This window comes from Catharus ustulatus, chromosome 5, assembly GCF_009819885.2.
Source record: "Catharus ustulatus isolate bCatUst1 chromosome 5, bCatUst1.pri.v2, whole genome shotgun sequence".
In the NCBI taxonomy this organism is placed as follows: domain Eukaryota; kingdom Metazoa; phylum Chordata; class Aves; order Passeriformes; family Turdidae; genus Catharus; species Catharus ustulatus.
In genome coordinates this window covers 2,589,991-2,608,300 of record NC_046225.1, presented here as the reverse complement: position 1 = coordinate 2,608,300, position 18,310 = coordinate 2,589,991, and the positions used below count along the sequence as shown (strand labels likewise).

The window sequence follows — 18,310 nt, the reverse complement described above, 5'->3', positions numbered from 1 at the left end:
AATTAGATTGGAATAAAATCTAATTCTTTTAATATAGAAAGTGTTTAGTTTTGCCTCTGTAATATAATTTGAAGTCACATAGCAATCATGTTTCTTGGCTGCGGAGGTAGGTTTCATCTCTAGCTGGATGAAATAGAGGATTTTAATAAGAAATTATGCAACAAATAGGTGCAACTTGTGTCACATACAGCAGGAAAATACTTTTCACCTCCGAGCACCGAATATTTGCTGCCGCCAGGGAGATCATTTAACAAGTAACAAACTTGCTGGGTGACCCCTGCTTGATTTTGGTCATACACTAAAACCCACCTTTTATTGTACCGGGTGACCTAACAAGAGTAGAAACCAAAAGTCTTCCAGTGCTGGGATTTTGCTGAGCCTCTTTTAGCACCTAGAGACAGGGAGGGGTGATTGGGGGCACTAGGGGCATAAGCATCCTCCTGCCACAAAACTGATTCTTTAACTTTTCCTTTCTCCCAGGCTTTGGGCTGCAGACTCCAGGTGTAAGCTCGGGAGCTGGGAGAGGCGCTCCCCTCCCGCATTTTGGGCGGGCAGGAGGGGAGGTGGTCCAGCCGCACAATGACAGATTATGCAAATCCTCGCGGAGCACGGGATCCGCCGGGGCGCTGCGAGAGCGATGCGGCTCATCTCCGAATTAACCTCCTCGCCGAGCATCCCCCCCTCGGCTGAATGACATCAGAGCAGCTCCGAGTCCTTGAAAGTGTGCGGGTTGATGAGCGGCGGGGATCGGCCGCTCCTGCCAATCGCAGCCCTGCGGAGCCGCCTCGCTGCTCCTGGAGATCGCGGGGACGGAGGCGACTCGGGCACACGGGAGCGCGGCAGGACCGCCGGAGCTGCAGCTGCTCCTTGCCTGATCCCAGAGTTCTCGCAGGCTTTCTGCTGGAGCCGCCAGGCTCCCCGCCTTAATCCCCGTGTCCAAGAAGGAGGCTGCATTTCGAACGGTGTGCCGAGCAGAGGTTTGAATCATTGCAGCCGGCTGCTCGCTCTGAAAAGGACAGGCTGGGTACAAATGAGATGTGACTGTGCCGGCAGAGTTCGGTGACTGGGGCTGGAGCGAGAGGAGCCTTCCTGGGATGCTGCTCAGACAGCTGCTGGCAACTAAGAACTCTCCCTAGTTTACCTGGAGCCCTGTGAAGAGCTTTGAATAGCAGATGTCTCTCTGCTGCACGCTAGGAAGAGAAATTCTTCTCTAGGTAAGCGATTGTTCAGCTTCTCAACCTCTACTTCTGGGTACATATTCATACAGCCACATAGACAGTGCCTATACTCAGAGCAGGTATAAATATCCAGAGTGTGTCAAATGATCTGCCTCGAACCTATGCATAGTAAGTGCTTCCAAAAGCTGCCTAGAGCCTGGCATTCCAAGGATTATTTGGAAGTTTGAGACAGTCTTTGCCACATTTGCATGCAAGTGCCCCTGATGTAAAGGGATGTTGTTTCCGAGGGAAACAGCTGTCTGCCTAAATATATGAAAGCCCACAGAAGGGAGAGCATGGGACATTGTGTGAGGGGGAAAAGAGGATAGTGTTGCTTCTTGAGTCTACTCCACATCCTTTGCCTTTATCTGCTACCATCTAGCAAAGTTCAGCAGAACTGCTGTACAAAAATGACATGGTAGAAGCTTTCCGTGGAGATATATTCAATATGCACCAAAGTAAGAGCAATTGTACTGTGAGGAAGAAAAACCTACAGATGTACTCTCTTCCAGCAGTTTGATAGCAAACAGCATCTGTCAGCAGCATTGTTTTTAACAGCATCATCATTTATAGAGCAGAAGCAAGGATTGTTAGAGGTAGTAAGAGGTAAACTGAAGAAATCAGTGTGGGCTCTTCAGCTCCCACAGCAGCAGCAGCCCAGGGTTTGTATCCCACAGCTGGCACACGGGCTCCAAGTCCCTGCTGCTGGGAATGAGCACTCAGGAAAACCCTTGGAGGTGAAAAAGTCTCTTACAAGCACTGCACTGTTGTAACCCCACATACCTACAAAACCCACACTCTTGAAGTTCTCTTCTCCCCAGGGAATTTACCAGGTCATTTTTTACTAACTCCTGTGGCTCTCATTCACATTGCTTGAAGCCTCCCTCCTTCCCTCCATGTGAATAAATGCTGCAGAATCTGGCTTGCTACCCCTGTAGCAGGTTATTCTCTCTTTCCTAGCTTTGAATGCTCTCAGGGAATAAGATAAAAAGAGAAGTAACTGATTTTCACCCCATTTCTTCAGTAGTTTGAACCATGATCCTCCTGCCATAACTGTTCAGCCTATGGAAGGACAGCAGCATCTCCTAGTTCATAAAGTTTCAATAGTTGGCAGCATTTCCAGGTGCTCCCTGTCTTGCCCCATCCTGTCTGTACACTTTCCCCATGGTCCTTTTCCCCTCCACCAAGCTGCACTGTCTGCCTTGCTTTTGGGAATGCTGCTCTAAAGGAGGGGCTGGGGGTGGGGTGTGAACTGCCAAGGCACATTTAACTAAGGAAATTCTTGGCTTCGAGTTTTCTCCTGAATCATATCAGTCAGATACTATGATCTGCTCAATTGGATTAGATGTTCCTAATGACATTGCTCTGTGCAGAAGTTTAAGACTGTCTATTAGGTTTTGTGCCATTTCCCCAGAACATTGCCATTTTTTTTGATTGATAATAGATGTCTAATGTCTGAAAGCCTCAGAATTGAAAGCAGGAGTATCTTAATGTCTTGTTGACACCACTCTCTTCTGCAAGGCTGGGGAAATGCTCCTCTAACTTGCATTTTATCAGAGTAAATCAAATTCAAAGGGTTACATTTGAGCAGAGAGCAGGATGCTTCAGTTACTGACCACTTGCACATCTATACAACCCCCACAAATAAATCCTTCTCAGCCTGAACAGCCTGTTAACTCACACTATCAAGTTCTGGAAGTCCTATTAAAACTTTATAGGTGTTTAGAGGCTGTGATATCTGCTGTATCACTCTTTGTAATGGCCATGATCAGACTTAGCACTATGCAGGAATCATGAGCTGCTCTTGAGTTCAACTCTCATATTCACTATGAGCAGGATAAAAATATGCTAATAGTAAATATGGGTTTTTTAAAGGTTGCAGTACAGGAATTATCCCAGCAGTATAATGAGATACTTTCAGGAAAATGTGGCCATATATTGCAAACCCATGGCAATACTGAGCACAGAAAATGCTGATGAGTTACTATTAGTTCTGACTAAGAGTTTCCAGTTAGATAAACAAAAAATTGCATTTAACTGTATGTCCCCAGAAAAAGATTCATCATTTTTCTACAAACAGTAAAGGAAACCATATAATGAACTTCTACCAAAAAAAAAAAATAGAGTATAATTTCTGTTTCAAATCATTCTGATTTAGCCCACAAACAGTTTTGCTTTGATTGCCTCTATGCCCATAGGGCTGGCTGAGCTTCAGCTGCATGTCTACACTGCTGTTTGCTTCCATCAAGTGTTTGCTTTGCAAAGCTTCCATAATCACCAAATCTAAGAATGGTTTGGGTTGGGAGGGACCTTAACAAGTATCTCCTTCCAGCCCTCTACCTGCAGTTTTCACAGGTGCATCCAAGAAACTGCTTTCCATACCCACAGTTGGCATTTCTGAACAAAGCAACCCCCGGGCTAAGAGCTGCCAGGCATTGCTGGGGGCTGAGGGAAAGATTAACTTGTGCAGAAAGCTGCACTTTGCCCAGCCTGGGGAGGCATTTTGGGAACAGGGCATTGAGCTTAGGGGGAGCCAAGGGCTCTCCACACTTCCCAAGGTGAGAGGAGCCTGGCTTGAAACCATCTGCAAGTGTTAAGGAGTAAGGGCAGTTTATCAGATCCCCTGTTCTCAGGCCTGGGATGAGCTCAGCACCATTAGAGCACGTGGAAGGGCTGGACTGTCAGGGAGAAGGAAGATCTCTGTTAGAAATTGGATGGAATGTCCAAGAGTCCTGTCTCCCATTCTGAGATAGGCAGAAGAATGCACATCTCACAGCAACAAGTCTCTTTCTCCTATTGAGATGTTAAAGCAATGCCTCTCAAGAAGGAAAAGCCACCCAGAAGAGTGCCAGACAGAAATTCAGAATCAATTCTCCATCTATGTCAACATTTAAATTAGAAAAATTGAGCTATTAAAAGCATCGGGTGCTGGAAGAAAATGAAAATCATGCACGTCCATCCCAAATATTTATTACAACTACTGTCAGGAATAATTACAATGGAATCAGAATTTCTACTGAAATTAACAGTTGCTATAGAAAAATAATAATATTTTACCTAAACAGCAATGCCACCAGAATTACATGGCAACAGCACACCAGCATAGAAACCATGTTAGTACTTGGTGAGGGAAACACATTGGGCCCAGAAGTCATGGATGGCCATTTAGACTCAGTTCTGAAGGGAACACAGTATTTAAACCTTTTTGCTTCCCTCTGGTGACAGAAGGGGTCGCACTGCTCTCCCAAGTGGAGGCAAAGGGAGCAAATGAATCCTCCCTCCTCTGCTGCAAGAAGCCAGGGCAGGGTGACTTCATGAGGGAGGAAGCAAAAAGGAAGGGATTCCCTCTTCCTCCTTGGATGCTGGTGACATAAGAACTGTCCTTGGCTTACTTAAGAGACTCTTACTGATGGCTGGCTTTTCATCCCCCATACATAAATACCATTACCAGGCACAAACAGCAGCGACAATAACGTGGAAAGGCTCTTCCCTGAGCAGAGCTCTGCACAAAACCTCCCCTCCTGAAGGACTATCCACAGCTACTTATTCAGCCTCTGCTCTGCCAGGCTCCACTGAAAGGATTGCATTTAGCTTTTAGTGTATAAATAAGTGTTCTGATAAATAATTAATAGCAGCTGCTGGCCGTAAAAGAGGCGGCTGTTTGGAAAGTTAAAACAGTCTGTCATGAAATATGCACCCACCTCCTCTGTGTTCTACTTTCAGGGGCTGTTTTACAGCACCAAGAACATCTTGTCCTTCTCCATGGGACCATATTGTGCAAGGAGGAGGCCAGAGCTCAGGTTCCAGACCCTGAGGGTATTCTGAATTTATTCTCTCTCATGGGGATATAGATCATCCCCTAAACCACCAGAGGGGAGGGCAGGTGGTCAGTGATTCACAGAGAAATTCTTGGAAATTAGAGGAAAATGCACTGTTCTAGGCTTCTGGGTAAGATACAGAAATTAGACTTATTGATCACATTTGATTTTAAAGCCCTCACAGCTTCTTGGGGTTTTTAAATTTAAACCAAAAGAAGCAGGGCCCTCTGCCTTGATGAGTTGCCAGAATACCTTCACTCTACCCACCAAAACAGCTGAGATAACTATAGGGTATTTTTATTCATTACTAGTCTGTAGACTGTATTTGGGGTGCAATTTTAAATGGCTTCACTATTCTACCCCCACACAGTCCTGCTGTGCATTAGAGCCCTGGTGAATTAATCACCTGCAGAAGGGCATGGTGCTATTATTTGTACCCCAAAAACCACAGTTCAAGAGAATTCTGTGATATGCAGTGTCCACATGGTGAGCAAAGTGAGCCATGAATGCCTCCAAACACCTGACAGACTCCCATCAGACCAACCCTCCATCAGCCCTGGTGCAAGCTCCATGTGCTGCATCTATCACAGGCAATCATTCTGCATACTCACATTTTTTAACTGAATGACCTCCTAAAAGGCTTTCTCCTCCATGAAAAAAAAGCATTTGTGTTCAGGCAGAAAATGAAGTCTCTATGTATATGTTACCTAAAACTGAGCTATATGGATTACAAGATGTTGCGCCAAATGATGAGACATAATTTTATAAGCCCCTTCCATAACCTAGAAAGCCAGGCTGGATTTGCTTGTCCATGATACACCCTGGAGATTCTCACTGAAAACCAAGCAGAGTTATGCACTCAGCCCCCAGGAGAGGACAGGAATGTCAAGGCAATTCCAGCCTGATTAAGGGGCAGTATGTTCAAAAAGACTGACAACCATTTGTTTCTGATTTTTTATTCCACACTCTCCCCCTTCAACAGCACGTTAATGCCTCAGTAGTTCAATAAACAGAGATTTTTCACGAAAGCAAGAGGTTAATCAAAGCCTCTCTATTCCATCACAGAGCTCTAATGCTATTAGTTCTAGTTCCAGTCTCTGAGCTCAGCGTGACTCAACAAAAAAATCCCCTGAATTCCCAAGTAGGACCCTTATCCTACTAGTGGCATTTCCAAATTGAACTTTATCTAGACAAAACAAAGAATAGATCTTTCAGAAAGAAGCATTTGTTTTTATTTTGAACTGAGAGCAAAACAGTATCTATAGGTCACAGATGACACACCAGAAACCTCTGAAGAGATCTTTCATTTGGCTGACAAAGTGGCTTCTCTTGGAGAAACCCCATCAAGCAGTGGCAGGAATGAGCACAAAGGAATTTAACCAGGGTACAACAAAAAAGAAGAAAAAGGAAACAAGCACAGCAAACACATTTGCCTGCACATGAAAGTATGAATTGTGCTCTGGCTTTCCCAAAAGCACACTTTGCAATATCCATGCTGTACACATCTGAACCAAACATGAATCATCTTAGAGCATTTTACAGATAATGCCCATGTAAAGGTAGAAAAGACTAGTATTCCCTCAACGAAGACAGGGAAAATGAAATACTGAAAAAAATCAGTGGCCTCCAGAGGGCAAAACATGATGGTGGCAGAGACAGAAATCAAAGGGTCTATTCCCTGCCTTATCTTTTCACCATAAAGCATTTTTCTTGATAGGCAAACAGCATCCCTACAGTCATTTCAAGGTAAGAATTTCAATTTATGTTAATAATCTTGTATAAAACTTCCTCTGACTGCCTTGTCTGCAACACTTAAGTACATTAAAGGGAAAGTCTCTTGGATATTGCAGTATTTTTGTTACATGACCAGATATCTCTGTCCAGGTTAGTTTTACTGACAGCAGTAAAGGATCCCCACAAAAATGCTCATCTTGCCTGTGAAGAATGGGTACTAAAACTCAAAATTTTCTTGAGGGACTGCCTAGAACCTAGTCTAGAACTAAGACTAGGGAGAGACAGGAGAGATGTAAATTAACTTCCTGCTCGCAAACTGCCTTGCAGTAGAAGCAGTGATAAGTGCAGGTATTTATGAGCAAGGTGGAAGTGAGTGCATTTTCCCCTTTGAAGCTGTTTGGAAGTCCAAGAATCACACACACAACAAAAAGAGGAGGCTCACATGGAGGGTCACCCTGGCTTCATTTACTCTCCTGGCTCATTTTGCCTGAAAGGCACTGCTTACCAAGCCTTGCCAGGCTGTCACCAGCACTGGTGGCTTGCATGATGCTCCAGCCCACACATCTGCTCTGATCAGAGACTGGTGGGACCAAACTCTGTGTATTCTCTTTTTTCTACCAAATCCTCTCAATGATAACAAAGCCCTTCAGCCAGTGAAGGCACAGATGGGGAAAGGGGACTTCAGCAGAAATTACTTTAAAAAATAAATAAAGGGAAGCTGTATAATGAGAATTAATGTATACAGAGCTTGGGAACTGTGTCTGACTGGCCAGAACCAGGCTTGAGCAAACTCAGAACAAACCTCTGTTTAAATTTCATGTGGCAAACGTGCTGTACTAAAGATTTAAGTACAAAGTCTTTGTTATCTGGGTTTAAATAGACTTCCTCTGCAGTGGCAATAGATCATTACTATGTGACAGCACTAGTCCCTCTGAAATAAGTTAGTGGCCTCCTTTTAATTCCTAGCACAGATGTGACCACATCTGACTTGCTCACAAATAGTCCCTGTGACAGGATACAGACACCACAAAACATGTTATTCAGTGAAATATATTGGCATTGATATAAGAGTGGACACATTTTAATTATCTCACATGGTGGCAAACATTTTTAGCTCCCAGAAAAGCTATAGGACAACAGAAAGTGTGGGAAACAATTAACTACTGGGGGAAAAAAGTATAAAAACCAAATAGTTTAGTTTCTAACAGGCTGTTCCAAAGCCTGGGACTAAATATCTTTTTTGTGTGTAAGAAACCTCCAAAAAGTAAAGTTTTAGTAGTACCCACAATTTTGTAATCCTTGGTAAATTTTCAAAATCAATACAGACAATCTGCAGCTACTTGGTTGCTAATAGAACTATTAAAAAGGTTTTTAGCAATTTTTTAAAATGGCTTAGCTTGTGTACCCAATCAAACAACACATACAGAGTTTGGCTACTGCACTGATTGACTTGAAGGAGTCCTAGTTAGGCAGCCATTCTATTGCACAAATGTTGTCTCTCAGCTGAGTTCACAACACAAATCATTCTATTGGAACTGGATAGCTAATTGACAGCCTCATGAAAGTGGAAAACAGTACCAGAATAGATGGACTGTAATAAAACATCTGATACAGCATCTCACAAAAGTTTTATTTGAAGAGTTAAATGAATTCAAATTGGCTTCCATTGAAGCATTAAACTATGAATTGGAAAGTGATGAAGAGCCATTAAGCAAGCAAGAGCAGGAGATTTGTTGCACCAAGGCAGGAGAATGTTTTGTGGGCTGCCTCAGAGCACTGTGCAAAGCCTGTTTTTATTCCCCAGGGCTGGGGCACTGACAGCACGGTCAGCTCACCCCTCACCCGCACTCCTGCAGGGCACACACACCCTGTGATCACAGCCCCAGCTCCCTGCCATGACATTTTGGCTCTGTCATCATGGCTTTGGCAGTGAGCTGCTGACCTTCAGATCATCTCTCAACACCACCTTTTCAGCCTTTCTTTGCTCCCCACGTCATGGGGGTTGGGAACAGCTGCTGAAGGACATTATGCAAGGACAAGGGACTTGCTGCTCAGCCACGGGTGTCTGAGTGGCCTTGGCAAAGTCAGCCTTGTTCCCTTTGATGCTATTTAGCCTCTTGAATTTTTGGTGAGTTACTGGTGAGAAGTGTAGATCTTAACAGCATCACTCATGCTAGATGGACATGTTTATTAGAAACTGCATTGACAAGGTACAGTTTAAATTATTTAATTTAAATTTTAAATTATTTCAAGTGTGGTCTCAGAGTTAAGACATTTTGCCTGGTGACACCAAAATATTATGTGCATTGTGATAACTTTGCTATCACCACACAACATCTGGAGGGTGAGTGTGGACACTAACATTTATCTGTTGTGATGATCACTAGAGCCACTCCATCAAGAAACAACAAATACATACATAGGTTCTGTCTTCATGCATAAAGAGAGACGTCATGCACTCTTCAGACCTAAAATACCTAAATTGCTGATTTCTAGAAGCTTTCACTCCAGGGAAAGCACAAGTCAGAGATTTCTGAGGAAATATTACAATTGTTCATTATGTTCAGAAGCACTGACACATTAGAGATCCATAAATTGTGCCATTTGGAAGAAGCCTCACTGAAACATCCCAGATGGGAAATTGATGGGATTTGCTGGGTGGTCCAAATGACCGTGGGACTGCTGGAAGTTAATGAGTCAGAATAAGGAAGCAGTGAGGCTGAACATCAGGCAACACTCACCACAAGTGTGGTCTGGCTAAGTCTTAAAACACATTTCTGCTAAGCAACACAAAATCTCACGTTTGGGCTGGGGAACCAAAGGATGTGCATAGGTGTGCACACATGTGAGAATATCCCTATGAGCAAAAAACATCTCCAAATCACCCTCCAGCCACTGCTCCAGCAGGGAGCCTTTTCACCACTTTCTGAAATCATCTGGCAAAGTTTAAAACCAAAGAGAAATAGAAGTCAGAAGTCAAGCAGCTCCCTTCCAAGTGTTATTTCACACTAAAATCACACCAGCTTTCATCAAGTGCACAAGCTGAAGTATTTCAAACTCTTTGCTTTATATTCATTGATTATTGACTTCACCCTCTGGCATCATTTAGCTTTCTGAAATCACACAAGATTATATGTGCACTATAGACTTGATCAGACAGCTGAAAATACCGAAAAAGTGGGGGTTTAACTTACACATGATTATGCATTGAAAAGAAACAAAAGAGGTGAAAGTACTGAGCAGCCTCTCCACTCAGAAATGATAAAATTGAAATCACAAGGTCTGCAACAGCCTTTCTCAGCTGAGATGATGACCTTACCCTAGGTAAAAAGAGTTTTCTAATATCTTGTGATGAGCTACGAGAAGCTGGTACCATCACCCCACATGGACAAACACAAAACATGTTGCAGCTTTGTTAATTTGAAAAAAAAGTTACCTTCAAAGAGGATGTAAAGTTTTGTGAGCTCAGTCAAATAACTCCTGGAAACTTTTCTGAGAGAAAGAAAAGAAAAATGTTCTTTTTTCCTTCTGCAGTGAACAGAAACCCTGAATTTTTGTTAATGGTCACCAGGAGTCATTTATCACTCAAATCAGGTAGCTTGTTTCTGTAATGAATGAGGAGCCCTATGCAAGGAGCAGCAAGGCAGGTATCATGATTCATTGGGCTGCTGGTAAGTGACAGGAGTCATACAAGCTTGGAAAGGCAAGAAAAGAGGAAAGGCTTTACATTAGGGTTTTAGCCTAAAGGCAAGTTTTATATATAGACAATAAAGACATTCTGACTTGTGATTTATGCCGAATAAGGAAGGGAAAGCTCTGGCCTGCCTCCAGGTGAATTGCTCCCAGCAGAGCACTGTGGTGCAGACAGATTAGGAGTGGCCACACTGCTGTGGGTCCTGCTCCTCTGCCCTGCCATGCTCTGAGCCCACTGCAGGTGTTGAGTCCATTGGCTCCATCCTCAGGGCAAACCAACACAGCTGATGGCTTCAGCAATATTTCTACTTCCCAGATGATCCTCTCTTCTCAGAGATCCTCTGCCTACCCATGATCAGAGCTAAGAGGAGTTCCCCCAGCCCACACACCAAGTCTGCTTGTTCAGGCACCAGGAGCCCTGGGGGAAGCTGTGCCCGTGGGAAGTGGCCCCCGGGGGAGCCAGCTTTAATTCCTGCTGCACAGTTAACACATGGCATTAATGAGGGGCTCTTGCTCTTGGCTGTCGTGCTATCGGTTTTAAATAGTCAAGTCCTAATCTCCCAATCAATCATCTTCAAAATCAGTACGCTTTAGTCATCAATCAAATGCATTTTTGTGGGCAAGCAGGAAGTGTTATTTAGCAAGGAGGCAGCAATTTTTAAACCTCCATTTTTCTTCAGCTGCCTGAATTGAAGAAAAATTAGAGTCCCTGCAGATGTCTCTGACATCACAAGGGAGTTGTTCTGCAGCGTCCTGCTCTTGCTGGGGAAAGGCCCCACATTGAAGAAATCAGCTGAATGGACAGGATCTGAAGGACCAGCTCTGGATGACTGTAACCTTGATTCCTTGAGCAAATGTGCCCAGCTTTGGGCTTTACCTCCCTAGGAGTCAGTGAATGCTCATCAGTGACCACAGGAGCGCAGGACCTCAAATACCAGTCAGCAAAATGCAACTCCATTATGCAACACTAATTATGAAATATGGCCTATTTTCATGCTTTCCAAATTAATCTAGCACAGGAACTCTCCGAAGATAGTTGAATTCTGGAGCGAATATAAAGCTGTTGAACTTTAAGGGGGAGAGTTTCGAAGGCACAAATGGCACTTAACTTCCAATTATGCCTCAGAGAAAGTTCCACTAATGGCTAATATAGCTGATTTATTTTCACAACCTTTAATTACTTCACACCATTCTTTTTTTTACTGAACAGTATAATCACTTCAACAGAGCAGTTGGAAAACAATGTGCAGACAAGAAAAGGTCTGCTCCAATGCCGAGTTTCCTTAGACAAGTTTAAATTCTATATCACTTTTATATAATTATATGTCTCAATAAGTGGGAATAATTGCACTTAATTATAAGACCTACGTACAACAGATAGCAGCTAACATGAAACCTGATTATTAGTATTTAATCTCAATAAGACTTTACCAGTGTTACTGGGAAGAAATAGAGGTGAAGACCACAGTTTTATTTTGACTGGTATAAAGTCAGGGGCTTCTCCTATTTTAGTAATACAAGCTATAATATTCGTGAAGTTTATTGTTTTGCCAGCTTGCAATAGCAATACCCAGGAGGTGCAGCAGGGCCAAACACTGAGGCAAAACCGTGCAGGTTTAGGTCCTGTCACAAGCTATTCCCTGGTGCCGCAGGTGGAGGCTGAAACATTTGCAAAGCATCCAGAGTGATCTAGCGGCACATTTCTGAGAGCAGAACTCCTGGCTTTTATTTCATTTTAAACATGGGAGTCTTAATGAAGGTGTTTTAGGTGCCCTGGGGATTTTGGAAGCCTTCTGGCGGCAGTGCTCGGCAGCGAGGGCAGCGCAGGTGCTGCCTCGCAAAAGCGAGAAGCGATTGCCCTCTAGTGCCCAAAGCAAGCCGAGGATGCACAGTCCGAGGAGGGGGAGTTCAAGATTTTTTCCAAGTTACCTGCCTGGTTTTGCAATCAGCTTTTCGGGGGAACACACATCAGCCAGCCCTGCAGGCTGCCCCTCGCACGAAGAGCGGGAGTCCTGATCTGATAAACCCTGGGAGTTCGGCTGAGCGACTCATCAACGTCACCAAACTCCAGCAGTGTCTGGCACAGGATGCCTCACTTGATCCAGTGTTATCTTTTGAGGAAATCTTAATTGGAGGTTTAATAAGAAGTGAAATCCCACCAAGCAGACAACTGCAGAACAAGGGAAGCGCCAAAGCAGGGCAAATACTCTTAAGATTATCAGGATGACTTCAATTTCCTAATGGCAGCTGTGATTTATTTTTTATTTCTTCTCTCACACCTAAGAAAGGAGTAAATGCAGAAGAGGTTTCTTATTTCTGTCCCTAGGTCACTCCCCTCTTGGCCAGTTGTGTGACACAGCAGGGTCACTGCTGGAATAGCCCACAACCCAGGGGTATCAATCTCCTTGCAAGCTTCCAGCTGAGGAAGTTAAATTAAATAAACGCTTGAACCTGCCAGAATCACAGAAGGTCTCAGAAAACAACTCCTCTCTAAATGCTTCTGACAAGCATTTTCCAGTTTTAGGTGCAAGCCTTGAGATGAATGAATAGTTTTCAGAGCACAAGTCAAAAGTGTAATCTAAGTTAATGGAGGAGGACACATCAACTGATAAGTATCTGCCTGGAAAAAGCATTTCTTCCCTGCAGTTCCAAAATCGTTCATTGTTTACTGTCTCGCATTGTTCCAATAGACAAACAATATAAATAATTCAGAAAGATGTTAATTCCTACTTAAATCCATAGAGCAGCATAGGCTATTTATTTAGTTAGCTTTAACTGCCTCTGAATCATAGGATTTACTGTTACCAATGACAATTTTTCATGAATTTAGGCAGAACTGCCAGGAATTGCACAAGGGCTTCAGAGCAATGAGGTCTGAGCACCTCGTACTCCATGCCTACAGGAACAGACCAGAGGCCAAGGGCTTTAGCTGGAGCTATCATGGGCCAGCACACACCTACTCATCCACCTAGCACTAAAACAGCTCCCTGGAGGTGCTTCTCCTGCTGGATACCACCTCCCATTGCACCCTGCAGTTGCAGCAGCCTGCTCATTCACTTGGGAAAACCCCACAGAATCTTTACAGTTCCTAAACTGGACCATGAAGTACTGACTGCTCTGTGTGCAGAATGCAAACTGAGAGAAAGCCATACAAATCTTTCCTCAAACTCCTGTTGTGCCTTTCCACTTTGGTCACGTTAGTTTTCCAATCCAACTCACAGTTTATCCCTTATGCAGTTTGAATTTGACATGGAACGTGGTCCCATATTTCACAGAGATTCACTTTGTCCTAATTTTGCCCTTGAAATCTTCCATTGTTCCCATTTGCAATAGCAATGACATTTTAGACAAGAAAAGCTGATGAGTAGATGCACATCCTCAAAGTTATGTTCAGAGTTCATTTCAGCATCCTGAGAACACGGGGGAGCTGTTTAATGCAGCTTGTCTTAATGCACCAAGAAAGCGAGTGACACTGAGTGCTCCTTGAACTACTCAAACTTCCCTCTTTACTCAGATTGCCAGTATCAATCACCGGCCTTATTAATGTGTGTTTTTAATTGCTTTGTGGATTTTGTTTTACTTACTCTTCTTTTACTTCTTGTTGCAGATAATGTTAAGAGTCCTCTTCATTGATTATTGGCAGCTGCTGCGTTCTGAGAAAACCTCTTTCAATTTATCTTTCCGGATCCTTTGACTTCCCACCCCGGCAGCTTTACAGCCTCCCCGAATGCTTCATCAATGCACTGCAATGGTCACATGAACATCTTGGAAGGGGACCCTCCACAGCTCCTCATTCCTATGGCACTTTAGGAAGAGCACCTGGAAAAGCAGCCAGCCCAGCAGGAGCTGGAAGCCCTGCGAAAGATGAATCTCATCGGGAAGCTCCGCAGAAGCTTCCGAACGCTGGTCATTCTCCTGGCCACCTTCTGCTTGGCAAGCATTGTCATCTCTGCCTATTTCCTCTACACTGGCTACAAGCAGGAAATGGCCCTCGTGGAAACCACTGGACAAGCAGAGTGCGAGGACCTCAAGCTTCTGCCCTACAGGTCTGCGGAGCTGAGAACACCTAAGCCGATTGATCCCTCTAGGACTGATCCCACCGTGCTCCTGTTTGTGGAGAGCCAGTACTCCCAGCTGGGGCAAGACATCATAGCCATCCTCGAGTCCAGCAAGTTTCAGTACCACATGGTCATTGCACCAGCCAAGGGGGACATTCCCCCTCTCACAGACAACGGGAGAGGGAAGTACACGATTGTTATATACGAGAATATTTTAAAGTACGTGTCCATGGACTCATGGAATAGAGAGCTTCTAGAAAAATACTGTGTGGAATACAGTGTTAGCATAATTGGTTTTCATAAAGCCAACGAGAACAGTTCCCCCAGTGTCGGACTGAAGGGGCTGCCACTGCAGCTGTACAACAACGTGGCCCTCAGAGACTGCACGGTGAACGCTCAGTCGCCGCTGCTGCGCATCACCAGAGCGCCCAGGGTGGAGAAGGGGCCCCTGCCCGGCGAGGACTGGACAGTGTTCCAGTTCAACCATTCCACCTACCAGCCCGTGCTGCTGGCTGAGCTGCAGCCTGCCAGGCCCACCCCTGCCACGCTGCCCAGGGCTGCTCTCTATGCGACCGTCATCCAGGACCTGGGGCTGCACGACGGCATCCAGAGAGTCCTCTTTGGGAACAACCTGACCTTCTGGCTCCACAAGCTCATCTTCATCGATGCCATCTCCTTCCTGTCGGGGAAGAAGCTCACGCTCTCCTTAGAGAGGTACATCCTGGTGGACATAGACGACATCTTTGTTGGGAAGGAGGGGACAAGGATGAACATCAACGATGTGAAGGTAAGGCAAGAGCTGGGGGATCCCATCCCCGACACGGGTATGTGCTGATGGGGGTTTAAAAAGAGACAAAGCTGGAAAGAGCTGAGAAGCTCCTTTTCCTGGTAAGGGTTCAAAGTGCACAAGTGCACCCAGCAGATACATAAACCTGAGATTAAAAGCTGTTTTTCCCACATACACAGAGATGCACTTAGAGATGTGTCTATTTAGGGGCATACACATGGATGTTGCACATATATAGAGTATCTTCTAGAAGCCTTTTCTGTATTGTTTCTCTCACTATTGCTGTAAAGTAGACAGAACAATACAAGATGGTTGCCTTTTCAAACCTCACCAAGTTTAAAAAGAACAAAAAGACAAAAGGAAAAAAAGAGCCTGAAGAAGCTACAGCCCCGATGTGACGTCTAAGAGTTAGCAGGATAATTGTCATTACCAGACTAGCAGGTAAGCATTTAAAGTTACCAGTGACAGGGTGGAAACACAGCATGCACTTGAGCAAGTGGCATAACCATCTGATAGAGTGGAAGGCCCACAGACTACTCACTGGGGGCTCTTCTGCACTTATTTTCCTGATCTATAGTATCCAGGGACACCATTAAATTTGTTCAGAGTAATTTTGAAAGATGTGTTCAACTTGGAAAGAATAGACAGAGCTCAACAGCATGACAGTTATTTCTTGTCATTTTCCACATGTGGGAATCGTAGTCAGAGATTAATTGAATCCCTTAGCATGCAATATCACATTCTCCAGCCTTTATTCTGGAGGGTTTTTCCTGTAAATACCCAATGCTTTCAAGAACAATAAGCAAGCCTTTTGTTTTTAAAAGCAGATTTCTATTTAATTTCTAAATCCTTATTTCCGTTTCTACAGTTTCTATATTCACTTGCCTCTTCATCCAGACCATTGAGGTACCCAAATACCCAGCAAGAGCAGTAGCCTCACATACAATTGAAACAATTTTGCACATCAGAGCACTTGGGGTAATTCTATTAGCCAAGCCAGGCATGTGAATGCTCATCAGGGCTGATTCTGAGCACCAGGCACTTGGAGTGCCTGGTGCCTTTGAGATCTGAGCACTGTGCACAAGCTCAGTGATCAAGTGCTCTCTCTCTGGAAATATATGGGGAAATGCTCTGAGAAAGGGCTCCTACACAAGAGGAAATTAACTCAAAAGGCAATTGTGGAACCAGTTTTTCAGCAATAGCTTCCCGCCTGCGCCTTTCTGAGAGCGTCTTTCTGACGTGGTTTGCTCCCCTAAGGAAGCTTGTTACAATTCCACAGCGGTTCAAGAGCCCCCACTGCCAGCAGAGAGTGTCCACACAGAGACACTTGGAGATTCAGAGCACAGGTCTCACTGCAATCATCTCATTATGCAGGAAAAAGCCCAAACCACCCCCATTACTACCCAGCAGTCAACTACATGGCTAGGCAAACCTTCCCAGCTGTGCTTGGCACAGCAGCCATGCTTCCATGCTCATTCTAGGAAACACAGCAGAAAACTCCACATCCAGGGGCTGCAGTAGAGCTGGATGCTGTTAAAAGCATTCAGAATTATATTTATGTGCTGCACACATTTATCCACCTGAAAACCAACCAGTCCACACTGCTAGACAATAACATCTGCTAGGATTCAGACCTTTTTAATTTTTTTTCAAGCAATACATGGTGAGCTTTCTTTCATTCATTATGTTTTAGCCAGGGCACAAAGAGAAGCTTTCCATCTTCCCACATTGCTCAAGTGCCAAATTAGCAGCCTGCTTTCCTCACAAAAACACCAGAAGTGCCACTCTCAGGATAAATCCTCTCCTCACCTCACACAAGGAATCATGCCACACACACTAACCTCAGGGAGAAATCACCTGCAGGCACAGGCTCAGAACTTTCCCCTCATGCTCTCTTTTGGGGACAATAAAAAGTTTATCTCCCCTTTTTAGGTGAATGTTTCACACATAAATCCACCCTGCAGCTTGAGCACCCATAGATAGTCTGTCCTGAACATTATGGATTCCATTTTGAAGCCACAGATTTGTTCCTCAGAGCTTTCCACAAACACTTGCTACTCAAAATCAGTCTGTTCCTACAGACTGGACATTCCCAGAATACATTAACCCACAGAACAGAGCCCTGTTAATGAACATAACATCGAAAGCAGAGTGCACTTTGGTTAGTTTACAGAAAAGGATAATTACAGCCAGTTAGAGAACAATCTCCCAAGTCACTGGGGGAAGGAGGCAATTAAGAACCAGCAGACCTGCCTTCACCCCAGAAGGGTAAGCTTTGCTTGAGAGGCAAAAATAACAACTACTTAGGAGGCTGATATTTCAGTGATGGCAAAGCACTGCCCTCCCTTTGGGAGGAGTGGCTGTGGCTGCTCACAGAGGGGTCACTTTGCAGGGATGTAGGGGCTCTCTGCTCTGCTCTCCAGAGGTGCCATGCCCACCCAAATCCCTTGGGAATGCTTCAGTACACAGAGAGCCTCTGATAACAATATTGGCATGTAACAGTAATGAAACAAGTAAACCTGTGCCTGTCTAATTACTTCCTGCAACCTGAATGTTTTTATTCCCTCATAAAGCCATTTCTCAATTAGATGTCTCAGGGAGATATATATACACACACTTTTATAAAGGGTGGCATCAGCTACAGAAACAGAGATTAGACAGCAGGGTTATTATGGGCTCTGTTTACCGCAGAAGATCTCCCAGTCCCTGGTGTTGAAGAAGTTGTGCAAGGTCATGTCTGGCTAAGTAATTAACAGGAACTCAGCAGAGCCACAGAAAGCTGTTCTTCCAAGCTTTGTGGAGTTCTATCTCGAGCCTAGTGAGCCTCTGCAAATGAATTTCTCCCTTTCTTGCCTGCCAATATATTATCTAAGTGCTTTATTTTAGAAAGCAAAAGAATTCATCAGTCAACACACAGAAACAGTGAATTTGTGTACTTGTAAATAGTGCTGGTTCCCAGCCACATGAGTCCAGTATCCCTGGCATTAGTGATCAGGCAAAAAA

General features: G+C 44.3%; 1 protein-coding gene across 1 annotated transcript in view; it reads left to right on the top strand.

Annotated features, from left to right (window-relative positions):
• The first annotated feature begins 578 nt into the window (after nucleotides 1–578).
• The window catches only part of LOC116996644 (bifunctional heparan sulfate N-deacetylase/N-sulfotransferase 4), a 67,090-nt gene continuing 49,358 nt past the window's right edge, over nucleotides 579–18,310 (top strand). The window contains exons 1-2 of the mRNA XM_033060518.2: nucleotides 579–1,214; nucleotides 14,070–15,307. Of these exons, the coding sequence (XP_032916409.1) occupies nucleotides 14,327–15,307 (981 nt within the window). The 5' untranslated portion in view covers nucleotides 579–1,214; nucleotides 14,070–14,326. The remainder of the gene's footprint in view (nucleotides 1,215–14,069; nucleotides 15,308–18,310) is intronic.